Here is a 15,384-nt window from a genome sequence, read left to right on the forward strand (position 1 = left end):
GTTACATACATTTCTTTATGCTACTGCTTTCCCAATTCATTTCATAAATTGAAATAATTTAATTAGAACGTTTCAGCTTTCGTGACAAGTAACACTTTTGTAACGCGTGGCACCTTCGGCTTATGTACTGAACACGTAATTGCCTTAGTTTTTTACGACACATGTCTTATTATATTCCAGCTCATTAAACATGTTCAGGATGAAACAGACTTCAAATAGCACGAAATTTTTTCAGTAAATAACCAGCAAACAATTGTCTTTTAGTAGCAAAGAAGGTCTCACGTATTTACATATTTAACAAAAAAACTGTGTACTGACTTATCTGATTTATCCGATTACTGCAAAACTTCCGAATTTTTTGCAAGTTTTGGAAATCCATTAACTCTTGTAAGATTTTATATTTATAAATTTATATTGTTGCGGGATTTTTATATATTCCAAAAAATATACCAGAAGTTAACCACTATGGGGCCACATATTCCAACACCTCCAAAATGTGAAGGGAAAAAAGAAGTTCTGATTAATGAGCAGTACTACGACGTCACCAATTGGATACCTCGTCACCCCGGGGGAAACGTGATCAAATTCTACACGGAAGAAGGAGAAGACGCCACGGCGGCATTTGACCAGTTTCACGGGAGGTGCATCACCACGGCGACAAAGTTTTTGAACCAGCTACCAAAACGGGAGGCAGGAGTGGGAAATGGTGAGTAGATAAGGACTTCGTTGCCAAATAAAAAATATCTTTCATATTTTAAACACAAACATATTAGGAGTTCACTCGCTCAATGCGTGGGAGGTCGTTCATAAATTTTGTTTCGCGAAAGGGGTATAATGCCCAATTATATCGTGCCTGTTCGACACATCTTAGGTGGGGGTTTACAAAATCGAGATTTTTGCGTTACATAATTTTTGAACGACCCCTAGGCATGAGTGGCTTTAGTGTCCGATATTAACCAGACTAATTTTAAATTTTTAAAAATTCAGAATTAAGTGGACTCATGTTTTTACGCTTTATTGAATGCACAGGTGGCGTAATGTTTAAATAAATTTCCTGCAAAACTAAAAATTTTTGTAAATCCTCATGAATTTTATCCCCACGTCCACAACATTTTGGCACGCCGCAATTTTCATAAAAATGTAGATATTATTATTGTAGCCAATTATTTTTTTAAATATGGGGAGCTCATAAAGTATGTAACGCGTTAGAGGGAAGGGGGGGCTAAGGCTCGAATGTTATCGCCCCTATGTGACAAGTGTTAATTGGGGGGGGTGTGCAGAAAATCGCGTATCAATTATCGCGTTGTATAATTCATGAACGACCCCTAAACTCTAATCATGGTAATTTCAAACACTCATCTTAAAACTTTGTTCTTCATAAGGTCTTTCTCCTTCTGACAAAAATCGCACCCGAAACGACGCTCTCTTCAACAAGGAATTGGCCACGTTAAAATCCGCTTTCGAAGCCGAAGGGCTCTACGCCCCGTCCTACTTCCGGGTGTTCCTTCGCTGCATGGAAGTGGCAGTCATCATCATTTACGGAATCTATTTGACCAAGAGTAGTACCTCCCAGGCGGTACAATGGTTCGGTCTGTTAATCACCGGGTTAGGAGTGGGTCGTTGCGGGTGGGTCGGACATGAAGCCGGGCATCGGTCACTCACCGGAAATTTGAAAATCGACAAATTTATCCACCTGCTCGCCTTCTCGTTGAGCATCGGGATTTCGCCGTCCTGGTGGAACAGCCAACATAACAGACATCACGCGATGCCGCAACGTATTAGGCACGACGTTGATCTGGAAACCCTCCCACTCATCGCATTTAACAAGAAAGTACTTCGAGACTATAAGAATAAGGGATCTTCCATCAACAATTTCTTTATTCGGAACCAAGCGAAATTGTTTCTCGTATTTGATACCTTTTTGGTCGGGCTTTTTTGGAGACTGTAAGTAAAATTTGGAGTAATAAATAATTAACTTTTGAAATCATTTCAATGAAATGTGCGATTATGAAGGGGTGAAATCCGTATATGGTAATGACCTGTTTTTCCGTCCGTCCGCACTTCTTTCCGTATTCACGATAACTTTTGACCCGATTTGAATTATGAGATGTGATCTTCAAAGTTTTCGAAAATCAGTGTGAGAGGGTCTTTAGGTCATGGCGTAAGGTCAACGGTTGGAAATGTTCAAATTTAAGCCTTCCCCATTTTACAGATAGATATAATTTGAGGTGTAGTTTATTTAAAAAGTGGACATTATTTCAATATACGATGTGTTGTTGAGTAAAAAATGTCGGAAATTTTTGATTTTACTTTTTTTGCCGTTGTGTGCAGCAAGAGACGTAAAACTATAGTCGAGGCTTTATAATTAAAGTCATCTTTACGTAAGGAATGCATGTAAAAATGGCTTTATTTATAACGCCCTAAGCATAAGATATCCCATTTTTGGGTTAACTATTTTGCAACATTTCGTTTACAAAAATTTATTAATTTCCCATTTAATTTTTGTATAAATAGTTTCCTCCACCCTCGCTACATTTATCTGAAGCGTGCCTATGATGAAGCTTTCTTCGTGTGTTTGCACCATCTCATCTTCACCGGATTTCTTGGACTTGTCAACACATTGGTCATCTACTTCATCGTCGCGTTCTACCTTTTTGGGACTTTTACCCTGAACCACACCCACCTGGATGTCACCGAAGAAGGGAAAAGTTGGGTCGAGTACGGCTTAGAGCACACGGTGGACATCACCTCCACCCCGTTGACGGATTGGTGGATGGGTTATCTTAACTTCCAGATCGAGCATCATCTCTTCCCGCAGATGCCGCAGTATAATAATCACCTCATTCGAGATAGAGTGGCCGCCCTGGCGAAAAAATATGACCTCCCGTATCAAACGATCGGATATTGGGAAGCGGTAGGAAAAGTTTTCAGGAATTTGGAAGATGTCGGACAGCATGTTGGGAATTAATGGATAATTAAATTAGTCTAAATGTAGTAGTTATGAACACTTAAAAATCGAATACAGGTACATGCATATATTGATTTGGTAATAATTTTAGACGGATTGGTAGTACAGTAGTTTATGTTAATTTTTTTGAGGTATTGTATTTATGTGATAATATGCTATGTAAACGTGCAATCTCCATATTCCTATGTTAAATTCTGGAGAATCACAAGCACAAATCTTGTTCAATTCTCACGTGATCGTAAACTATAAATATATTCTGCCTTCACTTTTTCTGATCTTTCTAACAGCATGTAAAAGGTAGAATTTGAATAGGAACCCGTTTGTTAGACGTGTTACTAACATTTGGCTGATAGTTGATTAATTTGGAAAACTTTCGTGCAGTACACAGTTCAATAGGCACAAAATGCTCGAAAAGGATTTGTGATTAAATAAAATTAATTAAGTAATCAATTGTATAAACATATAAATCAGTACCTTATTGAACATGAGTTCACTTAAATTGAGGAGTAAAATAAAATGATTTTAAATACCCTCAGACTAGGAGTCGATGGACCAGATATACTATGTATGACACTGATCGAGCCTTTTCATGATATGTATACAATTCATACATATTTTAATACTAGCCAGATGACCTAATTTTCGGGCTAAATTCACTTCTCTACAAGTTGTGTCGATAGTACGGACGTCAAACGGCCAGTTGTACCAGTGATGTAGCTAGCAACAAAATAAAAGTTGTGAATGGCCCGTTATTGATCGATCGGTGTCCAGCATACATTGCATACCCGGTGAGTATACCCAGTAGTGTTTCATCATAACCTGTTTTGGATTTGTAAATCATGCAGAAATATTTAATATCTTACCCTGTCCATACATCTGTAGAAGAATGTGTGTAAAATAATTTCATTTATATTTTCAATTGTATCATTTAAGATTCGTGCATAACAGATTACAATATAAGAAAATGAAAAATATTATGTAAAATTGTTTTGTCCACGGTTCTATTCGTCGACGGCGTCGCCATCGTTCTCGTTTTCCTTCTCACTTGACTCCTGATCGTTAATGTAGTTAAACTAGAATTAAATATGTAAATATCTGTATCTTCTCGAATCTTTAATATTTTCTCACCTTATAATGTCAAAGAGAACAGGCCAAGCGTCAAAACGCTCATGCAAATGTATGTAAGTAAAAGCCGGTGAAAGTTCTTTAACAGTTGCCATACATAAAGTTAGGTCAATAGATATTTCATGATTAAGCGGCATAATTGTTTTGAGGAAAACTTTGTCAAGTTTATTTGCAATTAATCCCATTATTATTACGCTTGGGTCATGCTCAAAGCTAAATGCAATGTGACGAGGCTTATGTCATTCATGAAATTCCCTACTCGTATACATCCACTTCAGGAAGATAGATCAGCACTAGCCAAGTAGGTGAAAGGTTAAATACGTTAGTCATTGTCAATTTTACCAATTTTACCTCTTCAAAAATGCAACTGAAAAACAAATTCTTACTTTGTGAGTTTGGGTTACGACGATCACGCAAACACATAACAATATTGCCCAATATCGTCCAAGGCAACTGTCTTCTTCCTTCCAAAAATCCCAGAGCTCCATTGGAAAAATTTGGCCAGAAATACTTACGACTCTGAATCAGAATACGATGTTGCGGAACCGAGTCCATTTCCTTCACTCAAGTCCATCCCAAAGTTAAACTGAAAGTGAGGGTGAGGAAAATAGCGAAGATCAGGTTACAGGTGGATCACTGCAATCTGTTACGCTAGTAATTAATAATATTTGAAAATTGGCACTATAAAAATTGATTTTATTTTGTTGCATTTACACATCTTGAAGGCTACAAGCCATTTCTTATGAAAAGTATCCTAGAAAACGCACCCAAAAATTAACAGAAAGGACAAGAAACTTTGGCATTAGAGTAAGTTATGTTAAGTTACATCATACAGTGCTTTTTACAATTCCATTTCGTGTATTTGTCTATATTAAATGTCTCTAATCTAATCCTGCTATCCTGCTATCCTGAGTTTTTATTTTAGCTCCGAAATAAAATACGTTTTCAAATTAACAAATAGGAAAGGAGAAAAAGAGAAGGGGAAGGGGAAAAAGTTACAAAAAATAAGTGAAAATCAACTGAAGGCTGGAAATAGGTACTAGTAAACTTAATTTATTTGGCGGTTGAACTATTGACGTCTCCATTGCCAATGCAACTTTTGTTCCATACATTTCTATCATCAATTTATCTGGAGGCAAAACACTTGAATTCAAGGTAAAACATTTTATAGATGGAAAATTTTTTGTAGTTTTTAACATTCATTCAACATCAGCAGACCCTCATCCCAGGTTAACAAAACCCGGAACCTTGTCTATTGAAGTAGGATTTTAAGAGGCACTTAGTCAGCAATTGACGGGCAATGTTTTAGTAAATAGTAGTAAATCATAGTAAATCATACTAAGAAATGTTATCACAAGAAATGATATTTACAAATAAGCATATTTACATTAGATAAATTTGCAGAATCAAGTCGTATTTCAAACATAAAGTAAATATGAATAGACTTGTATGCTTCAATGCATAATATTTTTGCACCTTTGCCAATAGTACTCCATTGTAAATTTCAGCTCAGCATTGGATGAGAACTTCCTGCTTTTTTAATTTTTCTACACGACATGCATTTACAGCTTAATGGTCCATTAAATGAAAGCGTAATTAGAAAATTTAGTAACAAGCATAGTGTCACCATAAACAAGTTTCTGTGTGCATATTATTGCATTCAGTATTTGGAGTGCCAATAATGAGATATTCTTTACTCCATTTGCTAGTCTTCGGGTTTATTCTTGATTTTTGCATTCCAGCAATGTTTGTAGGGTAGTTGTGTGGAAAATCGAAATTCTTTACAGAAACATGTCGATAAGAAGACTTTTTCCTACTTATCCGCAGACTTGAGTCAGTTTCAGAACCCCAGGTATAGATTTTACAGCTACACCTGTATCTCTTTCCCGATTTGCATTGTATAGTACTCCCCAATGCACAATGGGCCAGGAGCCTAAAAATGTGGCCATTAAGGCGGTATCTTGAATTGGCCATTCACATATTTCAACGTGTAGTATAGAACCAACATGTCCTCAATGCAAAATATAAAACCAAATGTTACACCCACTCGGGTGTACCCGTGGGGTAAACTTTTCATAATACATTACGAAGATAGGGCGAACACATTTTCTAAAAACTTCACGCATTGCGGACTCAAAACTCATGCCATTAAATAGCTCATGGTGTGCTAAGTATACCCTGCTGCGACCGTCTGCGACCATCAAGCTTTATTCCAACCACACCCACTTTTAGTCATTAAAGTTAAAAAAATCAAATTTAAGTTGAATTGCCTTTGCTCAAGTATGCTTTAAGTATACTCACTCATTGGACTTTCTCAGCAAACTGAGGTGGTAGCAGGAACGTATTTTGGGTATAAACACCACACCCTCTGGTAGGGGAATCAAAATTAAAGACATTTCTTGCTGAAAAGCTTGATGGCCGATCTTGTCATGCTTAACAACATTGAAAGTTGAAATTCGGATTACTTTCCCAATTGTTGACCGATTTTCAAAGTGGCGACTGTTTTGGAAACCTTGGGTCAATTGGCGAAATATATATTTCCAGATTTTCTAAATTCGACCACACCCCCTCGAAATTAGGGCTACAAGGTCAAACAAATTGTAAAATATAATTAATGATTACCGCTAAATTTCAAAGACTAAAAATCGAACTGCAGGTCGAAAAAATACCTCGAAACCTTGGGCACTGCCAGCAATGTTCAAATGGTCATATGCCACACCCCTAGTGGGTTTGGCCCTCGGCGACTTTTCGACCTTAACCAAATCATGTCATGTGATATATCATTTTTCTCAGCTCGGCAACGGGATCTTGACAGATTCATTAAAGTTTGTAGACCACACCCCCAGTGGGTGTGTCCCTCTCCGACTTTTCCATTTTAACGAAACCATGTCATGTGATATGCCATTTTCCTCAGTTCAATGAGGGGATCTCGATAGAACGATTAAAATTTTGCCACCACACCCCCAGTGGGTGTGGCTCTAGGAAAATTATCGATTTTAACGAAAACAATATCATGTATTATATTGTTTTTCTCAGCTCTACGAGTAGATATCCACAGAATTTTGAAACCACGCCCCCACTAAATTTTCCCAAGAATAAGTAGATATTTCAAAATTATTTTTAAACCATTTAGTAATTTCAACGTTGAGTTTAAGTTCGAGGCTTCGCAAAAAAAAGCGCGAGGAAATCCCGAAAGAAGTGGTCGACATCCTAGCCATTCCAGAAGAGCAGGAAATAGACTCACCCGACGATTCTGACGACGAATTCGAGGATCCCAGTGGGGTTCCGGAAGTTATAATGCATTTAGATGAACTCGAGCTATCTGGTGATTCTGATGTTGACGCTGAGTAACCAGTTCGCTCAAAATTAAGTTGTAGAAGTTAAAATGTATTTTCAGAAGGCAAACGCAAAATTATTCAAATGCTAAGAATAATATACATTAATGAATTTAAGCATGACAATTCTTATTAGTTTAAAGAAGAATTCTCGGATGACATGGTTGAAGGAAGAAATTGAATTTATTTCCCAAGCTTTCGGCACGGAACTCGTGTCATCATCAGGGACAAAATATTTGGAAATTAAAACACGATATGTCACATACATGAGAGTTACATTAATTTGTTGTTTATAATTGTTGTCACGGGTGTTTGATGAGTGGCAGCATTAAAGATGACCAAATTGGATTCAGTTGTTTTCCGTTGTCCTGATTTATGGCGTTGGGACATTTTCTGATATATAAACTTTCAAGAAATTTTCTATGAAAATTTCTTCTCTCTGGAGTGATTAGACTTGCTGAGTCTTGGGTAATGATGTGGTTTGGATTTTCAAGGATGTGGAGTGCTACGGCAGATTTTACGTTTTTCTTTCTGATGTCATTCATGTGTTCTTTAATTCTTTGCTGTAGGGGGCGACTGGTCTCACCTATGTATATAGCAGGACATGAACATCTTATTTTGTAAATTCCTACCTTATCTGGTGGTGGATTTTCCTTGTGTGAGCAAATGATCTGTTTTATTTTCTTTCCCGTTAAATACCCAAAATCACAATTCGGTTTTTTGCGTAGATAGGATGTTAGTCGATGTGTGATTGGTCCCATGTAAGGAAGGATGATCCTAGGAGGTTTTTCTTCGGGAATTTGGTCTGTGTTGAGTTGGTTTTGGAATTTGGTTTTCATTCTGTTGATTCTTTTTTCAATTAGGTTTCTTGGATAACCGTTCTGTTTTAATGATTCAGTTATAGTTTGTAGTTCTTCTTCTAAAAACTCATCATCGCAAATTTTCAGTGCTCGATAAGTTAGAGCATCAATTACGGCTATCTTTTGTGATGGGTGATGGTATGAGTGGTAGTTAAGATATCTTCCTGTGTGTGTCGGTTTTCTGTAAACTTTTTTATGGATTGTGCCATCTTCGTCTCTTGATAAAAGTACATCCAAGAAAGGGATTTGCATGTTTTCTTCAGATTCGATTGTGAATTGGATACTGGGATGAAAACTGTTAAGGGATTGGAGTATGTCTTGCTTGGTCCCTATTTTTGTACAGGCTCCAGAGTCGTCCACAAAACGTTGATAAAATGGAATGTCTTTATTATTGATTATCAATTTTTCTTCAAGTTCTTGAAGACAAAATTCAGCAAAAATTTGTGATATCGGACTGCCCATTGGGGTACCTTCGTTTTGTTTATAGATTGTTCCTTTCCATGTGAAGTAATTTGAGTTCACTGTGATTTTTATTAATTTCATTAATTCATTCGAAGTTAATTTAGTTTTAGTTTTCCATTCTGTGCAGGAATCTAGTCGTCGTTTGATGTAATTTAGTGTTTGTTGAATAGGGACGCGTGTAAATAGTGAGATCACGTCAAATGAGACAAATTCGTGTTCAGGGGGGACAACAAAGTTCTTGATTTTCTCTGCAAACTCGTATGAATTTTTCAATGTAGTCGGGAATTTGGATGTGACGCATTTGAGGATCTTGTTCAGGAAGTGGGCTAAGTTGTAAGTCGGGGAGTTACGGAAGTCGACAATGGGGCGGAAAGGTAGATTTTCTTTGTGGACTTTGGGTAGACCATAAAAACGAGGAATCTTTGAGTTCGATGGTATGATGAAGTTATATTCCTCTTTATCTAGTCTTTTAAGTTTGAGTAGGTTTTTGGCTAATGTGTGAATTTCTTTCTCTATTAATATGGTGGGGTCGTTGGGTAGGATCGAATAGTTTTGATGGCTAAGAAGGTCTTGAATCTTGTTTTCGTATTCCGTTGTGTTCATTATTACTGTCATATTTCCTTTGTCTGCTGGGACAATTTTTATGGTTTTGTCTTGTTTGAGATTTGTGCAAATTTGTTTCAGCCATCCAAATTGTTGCGAGACATTGTCTGGTTTATTTATTTCTGAATGCAATATTCTTGCGACACCGGATCGTATTTGATTTTGGTGTGAATCATTGGTGTCAAATTCATGAAGACTTATTCTTATTAGTTTTCTCGTTCAGAATATGTGCAACCGTATGTATATGTATAACTAACGTAGTTCACAGTTACAGTGTTATTGATTTTTTTGGCCGATGGTTAGTATGATTTTTTTCACTTGATGTTATGCGCAATTAAATCTGTAAAGAGTTCTATGATTAGTAAAGCCAACCTGTTCGAACCATAAGAGGCTGGAGAGAAATTCATGAGAAATAAAATAATACGTCAAAGTTAACTGCTCACGTATCAGGACCTGTTATTATATTCTCATCCAAGTTTTTGCTGACAGATAAAATCTTAAACAATCAGTAGTTCATATTAATAGATAATTTTGTATCAAGATATGACAAACTCCTAGCCACACATACATTACATATGATGTATATATCAGCAACCTCGTTATGTACGTTAGCCCAAAGAATGGTACACATGTCGCATGCCTGGGTTTTCGTGTATTAAAAAAATGTCTGAACTTGTCCATCCGACGCCCCTCAATTAGCCAAACAATGATATGCCGCATGCCAGGGTTTGGTTAGAGTATAAAAGTCGGCCATGACCACACCCCCAAGGGGTGTGGTTTCTGTTTTTAGGATATTTTATCGTGATCCCATCATCCTCCTTAGTGAGAAAATATGTAGCATGGCATGCTTATATAAGATTTCAAAAGGTCGCCATTGGCCACACCCCCAAGGGGTGTGTCATGTGACTATTCAAAATTACCTCATATAATATGTGCTTTAGGTAGTTGTTGCACACCAAAATCCAATTTTTGTATTTTCAAATTCGACTTATATATATTTTTGGCCAAAATTTATTAAATCTGCCCCCCCTGGCCACGGGGGGGCAGTTTCCCAATTTTAGGTATTCTGTCGATACCCCCTGTCGAGCTGAGAAAAATGATATATCACATGACATGGTTACGTTAAAATCGACAATTTGCTTAGAGCCACACCCACTAGGGGTGTGGTATCAAAATTTCAATGATTCTATCGAAACCCCCTTGTCGAGCTGAGAAAAATGATATATCACATGACATGGTTTCGCTAAAATCGGAAAGTCGCCGAGGGCCACACCCACTAAGGGTGTGTCATGTGACTATTAAAAATTTCCACATATTATATATGCCTTAGGTTATTGTTGCACACCAAAATCTAATTTTTGTTTCCTCAGATACGGCTCCTATATATTTTTGGCCAAAATTTATTAAATCTGGCCCACTGTGCAATGGCTAATATTAGTACAAGAACTGTCGTTTCGTAGGGACTCACTACCATTATTTGCTGATTTATGTTTGTTTGAATTGTGAAAGCATGATATTTTGCTTAAATAAGATACAAATAATGCAATTTGAATTATTATAACGAGATACACATGTAAATTTCATTTTCCATTTTATCTTTCTGCTTTTACTTTGCATCATTTCTCATTCTTATGTTGTATGCCTTCCTCCAACAATATTACAAATGCTTAATATTTTATTATTATGATTATTGTTATGTTTATCTTTTTTCATTTTGTAGTAAACACGAATCTTGTATATACCAAGAAAGATGTACATATGTTAAATTCTGCAATGATTGGTAGCAAAATATGAACTCCCATCCTCCTCAGAAGCTGTGACTAACAAAAAATCCTGCAATATAAATAATCCTCCCGAAAAAAGTATGCTAGTCGAAATATCGTCCAAAAATATTTAATTTTCGGCTGTTTTTCGGTCAATTAGTTTGAGGGTTAAATAAGTATGTAGATATGACACTTATAAAATAATAAAGATAAAAAAAATAAATGGAAGCTGCCTTATGGGAATTTTAGCACGAAAAAAATTACATGGTATTGTCAAAGTATTTATGCATCTTACTTCTGAAAATGTTAAGTTTGTATTGGCGTTTATGTTTTTCTGTCCATTTTCGCTCTGCTTGTCTGGGAGTAAAAGAACTGTGGACGAGCTGGAGATGGTGGTGGTGCTGTAGTGAATAACTGATTTACTTGCATTTGATTTTGAAATTTGCTGGAACTAAATAATATTATAAAAATTCTATTATACAATTATTATTATTATTACAAAATTGTTATAATATTTCCCTGCTATTATATTTTAGATAAGCGAAAAAATTACATGCTTTGCTATAATGCGTATGGATGTGTATATTTGTATATAGTATATATCTGGAAAATATATGCAAGTAAGCAGGTACATAAGCATTGCAAATGCAGGCTCATGCTCTGCCTTGTCCGTACGTTTTAAAGCCACGCACCTTTTTGTACAACCCAGATTGACCATTTTCAAGTTAACACTTAATGTTTGAATTTCGGGAAAAAATCCCAGGGTTTTGCAGGGCTAAGACAGGGATTCTAGATTCTTGGGATTTAAAAATCGTCCAGGATCGGAATCCCTAATCGTGTTAGTTGAGTCATCCCTTTTCACATCTCTCATATCTCTCATGTCTGGTTGATGGTCTCCACGAAAAGAAAAGCAGAATGACCTCAATCAGAAGATGGGTCATTTAAATAGTCAAGAAAGAAAGAAGTCGTAAAACTGAGAGGAATTAAAAGGAAATACTTGCCTATTTCCTTCGCATCAAGCAGAAAGTCGTAATTAGTGTAAAAATAGTGAACACCACTGCTAATAGTGTTTTTTTGATTTTTTATCGAGGCAAAAAAAGTTAAATACTATCGTACAGAGAATTGCAACGTTTGGTGGTGTTTGGATAGAAGCTAGAAACCCATTAGTTGTGCAGTCATACGAGCCGGAAGAATCATCAGGAGAGTCGGAACTTACGGCACAACTGCGTAGGGCTGTCCGAGTTTTTGTGGTGACGAAGGTGTGGTAGTAATCGGCGTTCCATTTAAGTCCACGCCACAGTTGATAGTCTTCATAGGACAAGTTGAACTAGGGATTTGTACCTTTCTTTGTCCAAAGACTGCCATCTTCAATTTATTCCGGTAAACAATACCCCAGCCCCGTCGAATGACAGCAACGGATATAGCTTCAAAAAGCTGTGAAAAATTAAAAAAAGTATAAATATAAATATAAGCCATAAATTTCCCAAAGAGGTGCATAAATTTATGGTGCATAAATTTGTCGTAATATATTCACCTGCGAACATATCCCTAAGTCGGCCGAATTGCTTAGAAACGGAATACATCAGCCATATCGCATTTCCAGGTTGATTTTTCACCATATTCACTAGTACTATTTTATCTGCAATAGTATTGTTATTGAAACATTTCAATGTAAAGATATCGAATATATGGATATAATGGATATTAAATTCGTGAAAAGCATTTGTCAACGTCTTTCCTCAAGTGACATTACGAGGATGTTGTATGTATGTACTTTGTGGGGTGACCAGAGTTCTCATTAATAGAGATAGCCAGGCGAGCGAGGATGTTGGTTTCATTTTCTGCAATGCAATGTTAAGCACATGAACGGTATATTAATATTTTATGATTTAGAGCACTTATTACTTACTCCCATTTCTCGCATTGCTTGTATTTCAGCATAATTTTCAATTTTAGGAGATACTGAGCTCAGGGAACTTATATACACTTATCCAGACTAGGCTTTAGAATTGCGTAAGCTGCTTGCCTTATGTTTTGTCCCAAAAGAACAAGTTGTTGCTGCTTTTGACGAAGTGGAGTCGTCTGGACCATTTCGAGGTTCTAGAACGCTACATGGATTATTTAAATAACAAATGGATTGGCGGATTTGATCGACGTGGGAATAAGAAATCCCTATTGTCTGCAATTGAGTACTGGAATTGCTAAGACTCCGTGATTCAAGAATTACCGAAGACCAATAATTTTTGTGAAGGATTTACTAATGCCTTCTCATCAATGTTATCTGCTCGCCATCCAACATTTGATCGATTTGCTCAGGACCTCCTCAAACGCTAGCGACTGACGGAGTGCACTATCGAATTTTTAGCTGTCACCGCCCCCAACCCTTCTGTTACCGCCGAGAAAATTGCAGGAAAACTGGTGCATTCCGTTGACCTCTATGGGACAATACCAATCCTTGAGTTTTTGAGGGGTATTGCGCATATTTTTACTACTTAGTATGAAAAATTTTAGTTATCATTATCACTGGAATTACAGTGTCGGACAGATGTCTACGTCCACATAGTCGCGTCAATTTCATTTTCAAATTGTCACTGAACTACTGAACCAATTTTCATCATTGATATATCAAATTCTCACAAATTTAACGTAATTTCATAGCACATTATTAGTTTTCCGCTAAAAAATTTATTTTAGGCCAGAGATGTATTTTAATTCAAAATGAAAACAATTGGATGGACAAAAGTCAACGTCCAGTCAGAGAAAACATACAAAAAAAACTGTAATTTATAAGGAATGTTATAACAATTAATTTTTAATATTTGGTTGGGCCTCCGTTCGCTTTAAGGACGGCTTCAAGGCGTCGAGTCATTGAGTTTACCAAATTCTTGGTCACATCTTCAGAAATGGTTTCCCAAACTTCACGAATTCTGGATTTAAGGCCCGGAATTCCTGAAAAAGATTGTTTTCTTATTTCTCTTTCAATGTGGTCGCACAGATGCTCAATGGGATTCAAGTCTGGAGATTGGGGAGGCCATTCTAGCTTCGGAATTTTTTTTTCTTGAAGTATTCCATGGTGGACTTGGCAGAGTGTTTCGGATCGTTGTCTTGTTGGAAGGCAAATCGTCGTCCAAGTCCAAGTTTTCGAACAGATTCCTGGATATTACGGTCAAGTATTCCCTGGTACTTGTATTGGTCCATAATTCCGTCAATAAATTCCATTTTTCCTGCCCCACTTGAAGCCATGCATCCCCACACCATTACCGACCCGCCGCCGTGCTTAACTGTGGGGTTGAGATTTTTTGGATTCAAAGCTTCTTTTGGATATCTCCACACTCTACGACGCCCATCTGACCCAAAGACATTGAACTTTGACTCGTCAGTCCATAAAATATGTCCCAGAATGTTTGTGGCTTGGAAATGTGGTCTCTGGCAAACTTCACTCGTTTGGTTGCATTCCTCGGTACAATAAGAGGCTTCCGGACTGCTCTGTGGGATTTCAAATTTCCCTTATTCAGTGTTCTTTGGATGGTCATAGGACTAACCTGTTTGCCGAACATCTCCTTGATCTCGGTAGATAGCTTTGGAGCACTAAGTGAGGGTGTAACGTTGACTTTGTTGAGCACGTGGCGTACTTCTCGGTTAGCCAAAATGGGTTTTCGACCACTTCTGACCTTGTTTTGGACTGAACCATTAGCTTTAAAGTTCTTAATGATTGTCTGGATGGTTGTCCTTGCTAATTTATACTTGGTCCATATTTGTCTCTGCGACAGCCCCCCTTTTTGTCCACCCTTCCAGTCCTGAATGACAAGATCTCGAATAGCGATAGGAATTTCCTTGCGTGTCGACGCCATCATATTTTTCTGGAAGAAAATTATTTAAAAATTAATGCGGCATATGTTATTGATAGATTTATTAAGTTACCTGATTTTATAAATTGGAGAGATTTTTGTTGTTGACAATTAAAGTGAAGTGGACGTAGACTTTTGTCCGCTCAAATTTCATCCTCTCTCGCTCTGCACTATGATTCTCAGTTTTCCCAGAATTTTCAGAAATAACTCATATGTTTTATGAAATTACGTTAAATTTGTGAGAATTTGATATATCAATGATGAAAATTGGTTCAGTAGTTCAGTGACAATTTGAAAATGAAATTGACGCGACTATGTGGACGTAGACATCTGTCCGACACTGTATACGTGTTTTTACCTTTACACTTACATTTATGTATGACATTTTATAAAGTTTTAATTTAATGGATGAGATTAATC

General features: G+C 36.9%; 1 protein-coding gene across 2 annotated transcripts; it reads left to right on the top strand.

The window, feature by feature from the left end:
• The first annotated feature begins 81 nt into the window (after window positions 1–81).
• LOC110861888 (acyl-lipid (8-3)-desaturase) lies at window positions 82–3,505 on the top strand. 2 transcript variants are annotated; one of them, XM_035845142.1, is made up of 4 exons: window positions 82–387; window positions 454–706; window positions 1,383–1,944; window positions 2,515–3,505. In XM_035845142.1, exons 2-4 carry the CDS (start codon window positions 466–468, stop codon window positions 2,966–2,968), a joined length of 1,257 nt encoding a protein of 418 aa, XP_035701035.1. In that variant the 5' UTR covers window positions 82–387; window positions 454–465; the 3' UTR covers window positions 2,969–3,505. The 2 variants fall into 2 exon arrangements, with proteins under 2 accessions (XP_035701035.1, XP_021966713.1); XM_022111021.2 differs by having other exon boundaries at window positions 457–706.
• Window positions 3,506–15,384: the final 11,879 nt, after the last annotated feature.

This window comes from Folsomia candida, unplaced genomic scaffold, assembly GCF_002217175.1.
Source record: "Folsomia candida strain VU population unplaced genomic scaffold, ASM221717v1 Fcan01_Sc047, whole genome shotgun sequence".
NCBI lineage: Eukaryota > Metazoa > Arthropoda > Collembola > Entomobryomorpha > Isotomidae > Folsomia > Folsomia candida.

What these genes read in the sequence shown, in the direction of transcription:
- LOC110861888 (XM_035845142.1), top strand. Translation starts at nt 466, where the DNA reads ATGGGGCCACATATTCCAACACCTCCAAAATGTGAAGGGAAAAAAGAA. An exon ending in GGAGGCAGGAGTGGGAAATG is followed by an intron (nt 707 to 1,382) that starts GTGAGTAGATAA and finishes GTTCTTCATAAG; the next exon opens with GTCTTTCTCCTTCTGACAAA. An exon ending in GTCGGGCTTTTTTGGAGACT is followed by an intron (nt 1,945 to 2,514) that starts GTAAGTAAAATT and finishes TTGTATAAATAG; the next exon opens with TTTCCTCCACCCTCGCTACA.